At 33.0% G+C, this 17,100-nt stretch overlaps 1 protein-coding gene across 1 annotated transcript; it reads left to right on the forward strand.

The window, feature by feature from the left end:
• The first annotated feature begins 8,216 nt into the window (after nucleotides 1–8,216).
• Nucleotides 8,217–17,100, forward strand: LOC149395094 (glutamate--cysteine ligase, chloroplastic-like). Its single transcript, XM_089614935.1, has 15 exons — nucleotides 8,217–8,514; nucleotides 13,286–13,436; nucleotides 13,518–13,625; nucleotides 13,730–13,822; nucleotides 13,956–14,039; nucleotides 14,113–14,181; nucleotides 14,760–14,830; nucleotides 15,040–15,108; nucleotides 15,200–15,290; nucleotides 15,397–15,486; nucleotides 15,922–16,002; nucleotides 16,254–16,346; nucleotides 16,441–16,521; nucleotides 16,648–16,717; nucleotides 16,850–17,100. Exons 1-15 carry the CDS (start codon nucleotides 8,303–8,305, stop codon nucleotides 16,936–16,938), a joined length of 1,452 nt encoding a protein of 483 aa, XP_089471061.1. The 5' UTR covers nucleotides 8,217–8,302; the 3' UTR covers nucleotides 16,939–17,100.

A 17,100-nucleotide genomic window follows, 5' to 3' on the forward strand; every position in this document is an offset into this window, starting at 1 on the left:
CCATTTTCTTCTTGTATATCCACTTATACCCTACGGGTTTAATCCCTTCAGGAAGGTCTACAAGTTTCCAGACTTTGTTGACATACATCGAGTGCATTTCAACTTTCATGGCGTCAAGCCAAAGGTTTGATTCAGAACAAGCCATCGCTTGGCTATAGGAAACAGGATCATCCATGCCAGAGACGGCTACAAGAGAGTCTCTATAAGACATGTACCTGTCAGGCTTTTGAGTAGCCCTCCCACTACGTCGAAGTACTACTTGACGAGATTCTGATGAGTTAGGTTGTGTTTCAGTTGGGGTAAGAACAGTTCTTACAGATGAGGTAGAAGCTTCCTCACCCAACTTTTCTTCAAGCACAATTTTACTTCTAGGTTTTGCATCCTTCATAAAGTCCTCCTCAAGGAAACGAGCATTCGTGCTAACGAAAGTCTTATCGTCCTCGGGACTATAGAAGATGAAACCCTTGGTTTCCTTTCGATATCCCACAAACAAGCACAATTCTGACCTACTAGCCAACTTTCTAGTCTTTTGCCTTAGCACGTGTGCAGGCAACCCCAAATTCTGATGCGGCCAAGATTCACTTTACGGCCAGTCCATCGTTTATAAGGAGTACCAGGAACTGTCTTGGACGGAACTTGGTTCAGAATATAAGCGGCTGTTTCGAGGGCATATCCCCAAAAGGAAAGAGGGAGTGATGAGTAGCTCATCATTGATCTAAGCATCTCCATAAGAGTTCGGTTTCTTCTCTCTGACACTCCGTTTTGTTGAGGTGTGCCAGGTGCGGTAAGCTGAGAAGCGATACCTTCTTCTTTAAGAAAGTCATCGAACTCTCCAGACATATACTCACCACCTCGATCAGATCGAATGGTTTTGATCACTTTGCCAGTTTGCTTTTCCACTAAAGCCCTAAAGACCTTAAATACGTTAAAGGTCTCGGATTTGTGTTTGAGCAAATAGACAAAACCATATCGCGAGTAATCATCGGTGAAGGTAACGAAGTATTCGTATCCTCCACGTGCCTGTTGGCTAAGCGGACCACATACATCAGAATGTACTAGTTCCAGCAACTCAGTGACTCTTCGACCCTTATCGGAGAAAGGTCGCTAAGTCATTTTTCCTTCTATGCAGGATTCACAAGTAGGTAGTGAACCTATTGCAGAGGCTTGGAGTGGACCGTCCCTCACAAGTCTCTTAATCTTATCTAGACTGATATGACCAAGTCTCAAGTGCCAGAGGTATGTTGATTTTGTTAGATCGGAGGATTCAGAAAATTTGATCCTCTTTGGCTCCCTAATTAGATCGTTATCTATTTCGGTGTCTAAAAGAGAAGGTTGAGTGGGATAGATGTAGAAAAGAGCATTCTTCATACATGCATCAGTGACAAAAGAATTATCAGGAAACAAAATACGAATTCCATTCTTAATAAACTTTAAACAATAATCTTGCTCAAGAAGAAGAGCAACGGATATTAAGTTCTTCCCAAAGGTAGGAACAAAATAAACATCATTCAAGTTTAATGTGCGGTCTTCAAAAGACAGCGTCACGGATCCCACAGCCTTCACAGACACCAGGCTCCCATCACCCCATTTGAAACAGAACTTGCCTTCCTCTAAGCTTTTGGTTTTCTTGAAACCATTCAAGGAACAGCAAATATGGTTAGTAGCAGCGGAGTCAAGAATCCACGTTGATACATTATCAGCTACTAAGCATGCTTCGGTAACTAGTACAATACTATGTTCCTTTGCTTTGAGATAGGCAGGACAGTTCTTTTTATCGGCCTTGTGAGGTCTCTTCACAGTTCCAGAGGCTTTTTGCTTTTTATCGGCGGAGGCTTTTTGCTCAGTAGCATGTGCCTCTCCTTGATTCCTCTTTCTCTTAGTGAGACCTACAGCAGTGTGAAGTTCCTCCATAAACTTGGTAACAGTGTACTCTAGCTTGTTAATGGAGTAGTTCATCTTGGAGGTATCAAGAGATGCGGGGAGAGTTTCTAAGATCACATCAGTAGCATGTGTCTCTCCTTGATTCCTCTTTCTCTTAGTGAGACCTACAGCAGTGTGAAGTTCCTCCATAAACTTGGTAACAGTGTACTCTAGCTTGTTAATGGAGTAGTTCATCTTGGAGGTATCAAGAGATGCGGGGAGAGTTTCTAAGATCACATCTATGACATTCTTCCCATCAATCTCAGATCCTAGGATTTCCTTTTTACTCAGATGACTAATGATCAATATCATAAAGTCTCCAACAGGAGTCCTAGCCTTCATGTGACAGTTCATAAACTGTCGCACTGCTTTTTGCCTTGCTTGACGCCTCTGCCCTCCAAACATCTCAAGGAGATTGGTGAGCATGTCGGCGGCAGTCTCGATGTCACGATGTTGCTTTTTCAGCATATTGTTCATAGATGCTAAGATATAGCACCTCGCAATCTCATCGGATCGAAGCCAGGCCGCCAAGGCGTCGTTGTCCTCTTGAGTCGAATCATCTTTCGTCAGAGGAGGACATGGGGTGGTGAGTACCCATTTGTGCTTGCTAACGGTAACTATTATTTCGAGGTTATGTTTCGAATCTACGTAGTTTTTGTTTTCGAGTTTGTTCGAGGAAAGGATGATTGAGGGATGTTTGCGAGACATGTTGCTTAAAGTTGAAACAAGTTTATGATTAGTCTTTGGTTTAGGATTTAAATTTTATTAAGACTTTTATAAAATCCAAAGGTGTTATAAACCAAACGATAATTTAATCCCTCAAGAGAAGGCCGCAAAAAATCTCCTTTTATAAGTAAATGACACATCATTAATGCATAGCCAAGATGTCAATACACCAAATTTTGACTAGCCACCTTGTAAATTGGTTTGATCACTCACATCCTTTCGCAGGGCCTCGAAGGAGGATTACTAGGGATTGAGTCTAAGTGTGCAACCAACCACTTAGTCCAAAAGGTCAACTTTGAAAAACAATCCCCTAAGGGGAGGCCTTGCCATCATCGTCTCACTCTCGGACGTAGCTCATTGAGCAATGATCGAAGCAAAAACGCCTTGGAGTACTCCCATTTAAGAGAGGGTCGCAAAAGCGGCTCTTAGTCCCACGTTAATTGCTTCTTTCATTAGTGTTGGGGATCGTGGGTTACAAACAACAAGTATAACCCTCCCACTTAATTTTTGGAGTTGGTTCATCGACTCTTATAAGTTCGGAAACAGATTTCCTAGTTAGAGAACGACAGAGCGGACAAGTAGAAGAGAATCCTAGATCGACATGTTCAGAGCAGTATTAGTGCATAAAGGCACAAGGTACATACTCGATCTTTTCCTATTTTCTATTTCGGGAAAGTGCGTGAGGGAAGTGTGAACTTCAACTCACTCGAAAACTTGAAAGTTTGAAATTACACATCTTTTTTATTTTTCGGCTTGTCTACAAGGAGACCTCCCACTCAAATTTTCAAGAGCATATAGATTTTGAACATATGTGATATAGATATAGTTTTGAAAACATTTTGAAAACTTATTTGATTTGGATGACAAAACATTTTCAAGTTTGAAAGTGAAAACGTTTTTCAAAATTCAAACTAGTTTTGTAAAAACTCAATTTCAATTAAACTTTCAAAAATAAAAACATTTTAATCTTACACATCATGTTTATAATCATATGAAAAACATTTTTTCTCAAGAAAATTTTCTCATTAGAGTTCTATAACTCATGGTAGTGGGGTTTGAAAATCCGGATTTCTAAAAAAAACTGGAGTTTCAGCACAGCCGCGCACCTCGGAGTAAAATCGCCATATCTAGCGGCTCCGATGTCTTTTTGAGCCGAAACCGGTGGCATTGGACAGAGGACAGACAGAGCTTTAATTTGATTCAAGAATCATTAAATTTAGATTTCTGAGCTGAGAGTTATGCCACTTTTAATGCGGGTTTACTCCAGCTCGAAGAAAAAGAAATAATTAAAGCTTGGTCCTTTTTAGGTGCGAAAAAAAATCGAGTGTAACGGAACGTTTTATGAAGGTTGTTAAAGCTTTTATTTTTGTTTTATTAGCAAGGTAATAACAAGGAATAAAAGAAATAACAACAAGCATAAAACGATTCAAGTAAAAATAAGAAACTAGTAAGACAAGAAAACTAGTCACAAAATTTTACTCGAAATTTCTCAAACCTTTAAAACACGTTTTTCAATATAAAAAATTAAAAACTTTTAGAACTGATTCTAATGTGTTTTAATATCATCCCAAACTCATAGAAAATCAACATGTTTTTTAATTTAAAGACATGAGCAATAAATTAAAAAAAAACTAAGATAACAATTCTAACTTGTCACAAAATTAGTAAACTTTCGAAAACGATTTTCAAGCTCATAATTTTAAAAACATGTACATGCATATCTTTGACCATAGCTCTGATACCATTTGTTGGAATCTATCTAGGGTTTAAGAAAATAATTAACGCTTCGGTAAGCGGCGGAAATTAAAAAAAAAAATTTACAAGTAAAACAGTTTTTACTAACCTAGACAAAGAGCAAGTACACGTAATTAAAAACTATTATGAGCTAAGAAGTTTACTAACCTTTCTTGAAGCTTGATCTTTGAGAAGCTCTTAGAAAGTTGCAACGCTCGTCTCCCCTCGCAGCACGTCCCTCTTTCTTTCCTCGGCACCTCGAGCAACCACGAAAGTTTCTATCACTAAATCACTCGAGAGAAAAGGAATTAGTGAGTGGGCACTTTTAAACACTACGACTTAAGAACGAGTCTTGAAGTCGCAGAGCTAAACACTAGGTCGAATGAGGACCTAGGTGCCAAAACAAGAAAATCGAAAATGAACTAGAGAGAGAGAGCAAGGGGCGGCCAAAGTTCTAGAGAGAGAGTCTCTCAAATCTCTTAAACTTGGATGAATGAAATGTGTGGAATGGGGCTCCTCTTTATAGGAGAGGTCTCACCTTCAATAAGGTAGTTTCCTCTTCTATAGAATATCACATATTCATGAGAAAATGTTGCCCATTACCTCTTTATTCCACACGGCCATAGAGCATCTAGAAGGCTCATGGATTTCTTTCCTTTTATGTTTTGCTCTCTCCTTGCCTTAGTTGGCCGAATTTCCTTATGGCAAGCATAGGAAATTTGTTTCCTCTTTTTCTTTTGGCAAGCGTCTTGATACATTTATGCACAAAATATTCTCTCTTTCTATTAGGTATTTGGGCGCCCAACATCATCCTAGAAGGAGCTTCTAGAAGCTTCTTCATTTGTTCATAACAACATAAGAAAGGCCCATTAAGAATTTCCAATAAAATTCTTATGAAATGAAATTAATCCACAAGGCCCAATGATCAAGTCATGGCCGAGTGACATTAAGTCATCAAATGAACTTGTCAAAAAATTTATTGACATTCATTTCATCCTTTGTCTCAAAAGACAAAAATACCCTTCTGACTATTTTCGTTTTTTGTTTTGACTTAGCTTCCAGTTTAACTATTCCTACTCGATGTGATTCGTGACAGTGACCTCATGGACCCAAATGAACAAAGCTTGAGCTAAACACTTGGACTCAAAAGTTCGCAAACCTTTTCCAAGTTTAGCTTAATGCCAACTGACTCCACTAAAGAGTTGACACTGAAAATCTCTCGGTTCAAATGAATTTATTTTCTACTCAAGAATTCAACCTAATTATGATGAGCGGATCCACTGAATATTATCTATGTTTACCCTTCATGAATGTCATCAGCTAGTCGGGGTTTACTAAATTACCATTTTACCCTTCTAGCTGTTATTTCCTCAACTCCTTTGTCGCTTGTGAATAAGTTAGAAACAATGTATTGACGAGGAGCTAACAAGTCACATTGTTTCATCCAAAAGAGTCAGGACTCAATCTGGACACTGGCTAGTTCATTTATTCACACTCCAAGGAACAAAGCATGAGGTGACATGCATTGCATTTCAGCAATCTTGTACATGAATTCCATATCTATGAGAACTTCACAAAGTTACTCATGACATTCTCACAACTTAGTACTTCACCAATAGGCCCTGTTCGGAATCACATAGTGAGTCCGAACTCTGACTTTCTCAAATGAGAATACTAAGCTGTGAAATGGCATGTCTCATTTCAGGATTAAGGTAAGCGTGATGCAATTCATACATAGTGACTTCGAGACATAAGAGGTTAAATGGTTTGTTCTTATCTTGTCTCTAGAAGTGCACTGGTCAATTCAGTACCTTCGGAAGATACCTAGAAGAACTATAGAGTCTCCAACTCTCAATGCCTCATAACCAGACATCATAGATTCTTCTAACAATCGTACTGAGGTCAATAGTCCTTTGACCCTAAGATTGCGAATATATCGTTTTAAGCAAAGTACGAAGAGTTTGTTCATGCAAATCTACATTTGTCTCTTCGTAAGTTGTTTAGTTTGTTTATGGACTAAAAGACTAAGGTTTTATCATAAAGCTTCAGACCAGGAAGATTGAATGAACGTTTCAATTTTATTAATAAATAAGCAGTTACAAGCAAGAGTCTTCGTAAGACTATATGACATCAAATGTACATAAATACACACTACAACTCTTCTTGTGGGCACCATTGACAACACTTACATTAACAGTGAACATGGCGATGACGCTATTTCCGAATATGATACTAAGATGGCTGAATCATTTGTTTCTTTTCTTGACGTTTTTTACAAAGAAACTTGTTATCTTTCCACTGTTTACACTCCTACTTCTTTTCTCGGTCTTCATACTATGACCGTAATTGTTGTGCATTTTGATAAGTATAAAAACGAAGCAATTTTTTACGATTGTATTCAAGCAATGAGAGCCAGGTTTCTAAAATATTGGGGGGGCTGGAAAGATTCCATTATTATACGATTTTGGAGCCATTCTAGAGTGCCGATGTAAAATTGGTGGATTAAAAAAGTTTCTTAAGTACATTAGAAATCATTTCGAGGATCAAGATTACATTGCACTTGATCTTGCGAGGATCGTGCAAGCTTTTTATGATCTTTTCAGGTTTTACGAAGCGAAACTCCTACCGCAATATCGAACGCAGCTAAGTCAATCACTGACGCAATATCCAAGAAAACACCGATACACGAATGTGTTCGTCAACGCGCTTGCTTATGTAACATCTCCTCAACATGAAGGTGGGACAAGTCAACCGAGGTCGATCCCAGCCGACACACGTTCCCATCCCGAGATACAAGAGTACGATCGAAACAAGTGGGTCAAACCGGATGACGAAGCCATCGACCTCTTGGTTTGGTGGAGACAGAACGCAAGGAGGTTCCTGGTGTTGTCATCTATGGCTCAAGACATCTTCACCATCCATGTTTCAACCATGTCATCTGAACAGGCTTTTAGTAGCGCGGGACGCATCATCGACGATAGAATATGTAGCTTGAAAACGGATATGGTCGAAGCATTGAAATGTGGTAAGGATTGGATTCAACGTAGTAATCGAGCACAAAAAACATTCATGTGCTCTGATATTCTTTACGATTTTGAAGTTGATTTTGCACATGTAAACATCAATGGTTAGTGTAACTTGTATAACTAAGGGATATCCCAGCCCTTGTCCAAGATAATTTTCAAATAATTAACGAGGTAAGGGGTGCTCTTTTTCCTCGCCGTCGTACATTTATAGAGGTCGGTGAGGTTTTTTAGGAGGCTTATTTTTAAATTGACTTTCTTCTTTATTATTTCTTTCTAGTCATTTAGTTTAAAATTCTTTCAATTAAATTCTTCTATATAATTATTTAAAACATTTTAAAAACTTTTTTTTTATATTTTTCGTTTTTATTACTACTTAATGGGGTCCCGAATTCCCGTTAGGCCAAATCTCGTTTCCGTCTCATTACTTAACGGGACGGGACTCCCGTTTGGTCAATTAACGGAAGTGGGACACTGGTAGTAACGGGAGTGGCGGTATACCATGCTAAGTCACGTTTATATACAATCGTAGAAAATCACTGAAAAAAATTAATATATTGTCAGAATTGGACACAATGCCTAATTATTGTGTGCTACTTTCGATAGAAGATATATGAGGATAACCAGGGTCCCACGCGCACTAATTTAATAATAATATGAAGATAAATCTGAAATGGTCCGCTCAATTTATTAGTGCAAAGATAATTATATTAGAAACACAGTAACGTTTGTATCCATGATTGATTCATCAATATACACCAACTTGAAAAGGCTATAAATAGAGTACACATATGCGATGGATCAGTCATCATCAAAAGACAAAACAAGCACAGCCGAATCACTATCGAACAAAAAGAAAAAAACACACACACACACACACACACACCATAACTATATTCATGACGACTATCCTAGTCCACAGCTTCGCTATTTCAAAAGGTGGAACGTGTTTTGCAATGCAAAACACTGATCATGTGAAGAAGAGAGATCACATGAGTCGTCTCAATGTTGCTACGAATCCACAACCATCGGTGGTATCTAAGGAGTCACTCATGAAACAAGACCTTGTCCGTTATCTTTGCACTGGATGCAAGCCTAAGGACCAATGGAGGTACATAAATATATAGTACTGCCAAAGACAATCTGTATAATATCATAAATCTTGTGAAAATTTATTATGCGAGGAACTTATCACATTTTACTTTTTAATCTCAAAGTAAAACGATGATATAAGAGCATTTACAATGCTAACACTATATTTGGTATAATTTTCACACTAGATATGGTGTAATTTTTACACCAAATTTTGATTTTACTCCAATGATACAACATCAAATTTTACACTAAAGATAATATTTTAAGAATATGCTTTTAAGAATATTTTAAGAATATTGTCCGTTATCTTTGCTCTGGATGCAAGCCTAAGGACCAATGGAGGTACATAAATATATAGTACTGCCAAAGACAATCTGTATATTATCATAAATCTTGTGAAAATTTATTCTGCGAGGAACTTATCACATTTTACTTTTTAATCTCAAAGTAAAACGATGATATAAGAGCATTTCCAATACTAACACTATATTTGGTATAATTTTCACACTAGATATGGTGTAATTTTTACACCAAATTTTGATTTTACTCCAATGATACAACATCAAATTTTACACTAAAGATAATATTTTAAGAATATGCTTTTAGATTAAATTTGTTAATTTCATTAGTTACTAATTATATGTCTAATTATGTATAATAGTGAAATTATATTTTATTTATTAATTATTTATAATATTTAGTATAAATTCATAATAAATTATTTAAAAAAATAGAAAAATATAATTATAAAAAAAACAAAAAAAAGTAATTAACTTATATATAGTACAACATTTTCTTGGGAATAAATAATACACCATTAAAAGACATAAATATGAAAATTACATATTATTAATTAAATTAACTACTATAAAAATAAAAATAAATTAGCATACTAATTGTTTAAGTTGTATTGAATGAAATAATAAGCTCTAAACAATTAAAAAAAATATGAATTAAACTTAGATTAATTCAAATATGTATTTTTAATCATGTATTATGAATTAACTAGATTAAAATAATTCTTAAACATTTGGTGTCAAAATTACACCAAATATAAAGTGGACACTATAGTTTAATAGCCAACAAAAACATTCATATTTTGGAAATAGACAACGTTTGCAAACATTTGGAAAAATATCCAAACAGCGTAAGTGGCATAAGTGATAGCTAATAAAAATTACTTTTATGACCTTAGCTTTTTAAATTCTTCAATTTCTCTCTCCTAGTTTTGAATTCATCATTTTCTCTCTCCTACTTTATTTCCTACATTTTTTTCATAAAAACTTCAAAAATCAATATATATCTCATATGAACTCGAAATTGAGTGATTCCAAATCATACGGATTCGTGGCGCCGAGATCTTCAAAAATAGATCTATTGTATTTGATGAAAAATCATGTTTAATGCGTCATGTTTATGTGTGTTTGTATTGATTTTTCCATAAATATTCAATAAATTTCTATATATATCCAGATGATTTTCGAAAATTTTCAGTTATTTCCATATCTAAGGCAGTAACATGATTTTTCTACATCTATGGCATTAAAAATTATTTTTCATCTAACAATGGATCTATTTTTGAAGATCTTGGCGCCACTACTCGGTAGGATTTGGAATCACTCATTTTCGAGTTCATATGAGATAGATATGGGTTTTTGAAGTTTTGATGAAAAAAATGTTTGAAAAAAATTAGGAGAGAGAACGTGACGAATTCAAAACCAAAAGAGATAGAAACTGACGAATCTAGAAAAAAAAAACGCTAAATTGATTTAAGGACACTTTTGAAATTTTAACCCATCGCCTCAACTGCCACCTCATATATTTGGTTATTTTCCTATAACTTTCTAATCGTTGACTAAATTGCAAACGTTAAGATTAAGATGGTTTAGTCAGTTACAAATTTCATATAAAGTTTTAGGGTTTTTACCATTGGAGATTCTCTAACAGTAGACCTAAGTTTAAGATTACGACGATGGATTGTCTCAGATTATAGAAATGTCAGTGGTCGACTATATAACGAAGATGAGATAATTATGAAAATTATATAATAAAAAATAAAAATAAAATATCTCATTGAAAAATTATTTTTCGACGGAAGAGCTATTAGCCTATGACACATTTTTAAAATTATCGTGATAAAAAAAAAGTATTGTATCTAGTAATCGTTTACTGTAACTTGTTGCAAAAATAACATACTTAAAATTTTATTTGCGAAAATAATTGTTTTTCAATTGTAAACAGAATGTTTAGCATCTTTTATTAAATATTTGTGTATTATTTTTTTGCTTTACTTAAATTTATTTAAAATTTACAATTTAATTTAAAAGAAAAATAAGTGTTTACCATTTCAAGAAAAAAAAAAGTTATTTTTAAAAGGAATTAGAATAGCCGCTATTTTTAAAATATTACAATAAAATATTACTCTTTAATTAATTTATCGCGACACTGATGAATTATTTTTCAATAAAATAAATTTTTGGATAAAATCTTTAAAAAACTAAGAAATTGATTGATTACAATAAATTCTTCCTTTTATTTTCTTATCATCCGTGGACATCACATAAATTGAGTCCACACAAATGTGAGGCCCGCAAGTCTTTTGTCAAATTTTTGTCTTGTAGAGAGTAACAAATATTGGGATCCCACAAATGTTTACATCCATGTAGGTAAATTTTAATACAAAACATAATTTTCTGATTTTTCTATTATATTTTAGACAAATTCAATAGATAAATATTGAATTTTTTTTTCCAATAAAAGGATAAAAGAGGGTGTGAAGACAAAAGTGACGTAAGTTCGAGAGAAATGTGTATGAAAAAAGTCTCATATAGAGAATATAATAAACATATGTATAACTAAACTCAAGTCTAGAGCAATGTTCAAAATATTGTTTCATATTTTAGTGGTATATCGACTATTGATAGGTATATTGACGAGTAGGTTAGAATGATTTTAATAACGTTACCGATTAAAAATTACTGATATGCTAAATACCAACAGATATATCGACAATTTTCATATAAAATAAATTGTATATATATAAAGAGTGTAAATATATTATTTAGATATATATTCTTTTCATGTGATATATATTCTTTGTATTCGGTATTTAAAAAATTGTCAGTACATAGGTTGCTATGGCCGTTTATATACCCAGTGTGATCAATTTTCAAGATACCGTTGGTATATTACGAGATATCGGTGATATTTTAAACACTGCTAGTAGATAATGTCATGCATTGGCTTCATGCATGGCGTGTAGATAATGTCATGCATTAGCGTCATACATATTAAGTATGTCAAATAAAATAAGGGCACATTAAGTATATAACCATATTTACAGTTTCACATTTTTATTTAATCAACGTTTCGTAAATCTTAGGTAAATAGTCACGTCCATGTATTTACACGCATAAATTGACGTAAATACTCCACTTTTTTTTTAATGTCACGTTATCTTTATGACTATTTACTTAAAATTTACGAAACGTTGACTATATAGCAATCTCAAATATTTTAGTTGATTAGTTACCTAATTTTAAATTTGATAAAATAATGGAACAATTTTGTGAATAGATACTTAGATAGTTGAGTTAATAATAATTATTAGTAGTAAAGTTAATAACATGTGCCATTGGTAATTCAATATGGTGCAATTGACGTTTATCTTTTTGTTTTTGCTGTTGGAAAGTAAATTTACTGATAAAAGGTATAACGTATTAGTTAATTTAGTCACACTATAGTGCCATTTTTTTTATTACATCCCGTAAATTTCAAATCACGATCCCCTCAATATGAGATCTCTTCATTTCCATTTAAATACTCTACCAACACTCTCGTATGGAATAGCTCATGAGATGGAAAAATCATGTTTAATTACAAAACCCAATATCTATATCACGCATAAATGAGTAATACGAGCGAACCATAGGTTCAAGCATACACACAAAACAACAAAATAGTTTCTTGACTCTCCCAAGAGCACTCAAGATAAAATAAATAAATAAATAAAAATAAAAAGCTCTCAATTGCGTAAAAAGACTTTTAGGGGAAAAACCACTTTAGTTATAGGATTCATTAACCTCGATGATAGATTTCTAAGAGGATTTCGGTATCTTATATTCATTGCAAATCAAAGTGGAAACAAATCTTCAAGGAGAATGAAAACCCCAGCAAAATTATGGAACATGATGCTTGAGTAATTATTATTTTATTTGGTCAATAGTCATTTTGTTTGGATTATCATTGTCCATTTTGAAAGGTTGCAACTCTTTAGTTGTTTCTTTTAACGATAGAATACATTTTCAATATATATAACAAGTTAATTTTAAAATATAATACACTCACTTCACTTGAACCTCATTGTATCCCTCGGAGACACCTTTATTACTCAAATTGTTTATTGTATATAGTTTAGGTTTCACTTTATCTTAGTTCAATCCATACATTAGACTCGTCGTATCACGATATATTTTTCATTTTTTTTAAATATCACGATACACTTGTGGAAGACCTTTTACATGTTCAAGGTTAAAGTGCTATAACGAAAATGTATGATTCAAGCCCAAAACTTATAACAAAAAAGTTCAATCTCAATGATATTTCCAACAGTAAAAGTAGAATCTCGATGATATGTCCAACAGTAAAAGTACAACCCAATAATAGTAATACTAAAGAACCATTGTTTTCAGTGAACATGAGTGTATAGTTTGAGACTTTTGTTTCTAAGAAAACATTTCTTCTAAATAATAACATGATTACTTCCTTGAAAAATTACTTAATTGCAGAATAGGTACTGAACATGAGAAGTTTGGATTTGAGCGTGAAAGTTTGAATCCAATGGGGTATGACCAGATTGCAAAGTTGCTTAATGCAATTGCTGATAATTTCGGTTGGGAGAGAGTTATGGATGGTCACAACATTGTAGGACTCAAACAGGTAAAAACATATTCAAATTCGTATTACATATGATCAGGATCGAAAATCTCATGTCAATTTAATGTCATAATTTAATTTCAGGGAAAGCAAAACATATCATTGGAAGCAGGTGGTCAACTCGAGCATAGTGGAGCCCCTGTGGAAACTTTGCACCACGTTCGTGCCGAGATTGATTCTCACCTTTTTCAGGTCAAACCATTTTTTTCATCAAGTCAAACAAGTTGTATTAATATATATATTTAAATTTAAATGTACATCAATTATAAATGTCTCTTAGTAAATTATATATCTAGGTTAAGGCCATTGCAAATGAAATGGGAATAGGATTCTTTGGAATGGGATTCCATCCAAAGTGCAAAAATCAGGACACTCCTTTCATCCCCAAGGTATATATACAGTCATATAGATAGATAGGTAGATATAAATATATATATATATATATATATATATATATATATATATACACATATATATCTTGTAGATTATTTCAGCAATCATCTACTAATGTATTTAAGTCAGGCACGATATGCTCCTCATAGAATATCTTACCCCAAACTTGGATCGCACGGACTTGACGTTATCTACCGAACTAGCAGTATTCAAGTGAGTTAATGATATTTTTAAGACTATTGATATATTTTTATATAACTCACATATTGCATATATTTACACACAGGTAAATTTGGACTTCAGTTCTGAACTAGACATGATCCATAAATTCCGTGCTAGTCTCGCTTTACAACCTGTGAGAAATATTCGTCTTAATTTTCTATTTTCCTTATAATTTGAGACTTTTTTTTAACGCCTATGATCTGCTCAAACTGTATTTATTTATTATAACATCATATTTAACTATTACTTTATTTGTCACATAATATATAACCAATATCATTTAACATGAAAATTAATTAATATATTATGTAATAAAATGATATAAAAATATCGATAAATTAGCAAGAAAATAGTACATAATTAATTTTTTATTATTTCTATATTTTTCAGTAAATGAAATTTACATGATTTAAATTCATATTTATTTTTGTACTAATGGATAATATATTTGTTGATACCAATACATAACAAACTAGTACCTTTTTTTTTATCAAAGCAAATTAGTACTCAAGCATAATGTTATAACAAATAAAATGATGTCTGTAATGTGGATTCTGCGGATCTAGAACTGGTAAGGGGTTAAAGAAAAACAAAACAAAAAAACAAACAATTTTTACCATATAAATATTGTTTTTTTTTTTTTTAAAACACCATATAAATATTGTTGAAGACTTTTTTTTATCCTTATTATCAATATCTATCTTCAAACAGTTAGCCACTGCTTTGTTCGCAAATTCGCCTTTCACGGAGGGAAAACCAAATGGCTATCTCAGTTTTAGAAGGTAACATTTATTAATAAATACAATTCCACCTACAAATTAATTGAAAATGAGAGTAAAAATCTCGTTGGTTCTTGTTCGTTCAGAATAATTTACAACACTTAATTTCAAAAATTATTACCTTATTTTATCAAATTTACACACACATATATATACATATATATAATAAATATGCTAATGTATTAATTTATATTCCTTAATTATAATTTTAGTGAGGCTTACACTGACATCGATAATAGTCGCACTGGAATGTTACCTTTCGTCTTCGACGACTCTTTCGGGTAAATGTCATTACACATTATTATCCCGCCAAAAAAACAAAAAATCATATACATTTTCAATAGTGACTTCATCACGAGTTTTGCGGCACAGATTCGACAAGTACGTGGACTACGCTCTTGATGTTCCCTTGTTTTGTCTAGTTAGGGAAAACAAGTACATTCCCTCTCAAAGTACTTTTCGGGTCCGGCTCTACTAACTTTTTAGAAAATCTTCTTATACATATCATTAAATAAAAAGATGATTACTAAAACTAATATATGATAACATTGCAATTTGTGCATTCGCAGGATTTCATGGACGGAAAAGTTCGGGAAATGCCGGGCGAATTTCCAACTATCGATGATTGGGAACACCATTTGGGATTACTTTTTCCGGAGGTTAATTAACATTGCAACCACTTCATATACATTTTTTTTTTAAGATCACTTCATATACATTAGAACCACCAATTGTGCTCTTTGAATTAAATAAAGAAATTGTCATAAACTAAATAAATGTCTCACCTCTCTTCGAGGAAATTAAAAAAAAAATGGTATCAATCAATGTGAAAGTCCCATTGACATGATTATTTTGACACGATTAATTACTTATATCTTATATGTGATATATTTTTTATTAATAATTAAAGATATTCCACTGCATTCTAATTTTAGAAGATAAAATAAAGATTTTAAATTAACTTTTAAAATTAGTGTCAATTTTCTTTAATAATTATCCTCAAACTTTAACTCACTGAACCCTATAATTAACTACTATATTTTTTTTCAATTGAAGATATGTATGTTTAAATTTTATTGTATTGATATTTTCAGGTTAGACTAAGGAAATACATGGAGATGAGAGGGGCTGATTCTGGTCCTCTGGGCATGTTATATGCCTTACCAGCTTTCTGGGTAGTTTTATATTATTACTATTTACTATACATTAATTTATATATATACATATACACACATTTACATCTATGAAAACTTACATGTTCCGCAATGCTAATACGATGCTTGACAATTCAACTTTACTAGTAATAAAAAGAAAAGCTATAAATAAGAAAAGCTATATATTTATTGCATACAATTTTTATTTAGCTTAATAATCGATTCTCTTTTGTAAAAAATATTTCAAGTTTTATTTATATTTATTCAAATAGGTGGGCTTACTCTACGACGACATTTCGCTTCGAAATGTTATCGACTTGATATCCGACTGGACACCGGAGGAAAGGCAAATGCTGAGAAATGAGGTAAGAACTATAAATTAACAATTACATAAATATCTCAGTTATTATAATTATGACATCCATGAGATATTTAAATATTGTTGGTATATATGTTTAGGTTCCTAGAACTGGCTTGAATACACGTTTTCGAGGTGGGTTACTTAGACACATTGCTCAAGATGTTGTCAAGTGGGCTAAGGTAATGAGCTAAACTTGATATTGACCAATTACTTCTTTTTTTATATATGGTTTTTACTGTCGCTTAATTACTGGTGTATATATATATATACATACACATATATATTTATACATGTCGTTTGTGCAGGATGGCCTAGAGAGAAGGGGCATGAAAGAATCAAGCTATCTAAATGAGGTGGTTGACGTGGCAATGACTGGTAATTGAGACTTTTTAGCACTAATTTTTTCAATTTCTCATTAAAAAAATATCCTAAAAAAATAAGATAATTAAAAGGAGGAAAAAAAAATCTAGAAGAAAATATATGATATGTTGCACTTTTCAATTTTAGGTGTGACAAAGGCTGAAAAGCTTCTGGAGATGTATCATGGAAAATGGGAACAAAGCATTGATCCACTTTTTAAGGAAACAAATTATTGACTGTTTAATTATATGTATCTATTTATTATCTGTGTGTACTTTGTATTTTTTTTTTTACTCCTTTTTTTCATGTGTGTGGCATCTATCTATAATCGTTTGGATCTGTAATCGAACGTACATTAGAAAATTTGTCTTTTGGGATGATTTCAATAATATGTTGCT

This window comes from Urtica dioica, chromosome 5 (assembly GCF_054948205.1).
Source record: "Urtica dioica subsp. dioica isolate 48M chromosome 5, U.dioica_male_clone48M_v1_H2, whole genome shotgun sequence".
Classification (NCBI taxonomy): Eukaryota; Viridiplantae; Streptophyta; class Magnoliopsida; order Rosales; family Urticaceae; genus Urtica; species Urtica dioica.

Coding starts and splice junctions, on each gene's coding strand:
- LOC149395094 (XM_089614935.1), top strand. CDS start 8,303: ATGACGACTATCCTAGTCCACAGCTTCGCTATTTCAAAAGGTGGAACG. Junction 14,040..14,112: donor ACCGAACTAGCAGTATTCAA/GTGAGTTAATGA, acceptor ATTTACACACAG/GTAAATTTGGACTTCAGTTC. Junction 15,109..15,199: donor GTCTTCGACGACTCTTTCGG/GTAAATGTCATT, acceptor TTTGCGGCACAG/ATTCGACAAGTACGTGGACT.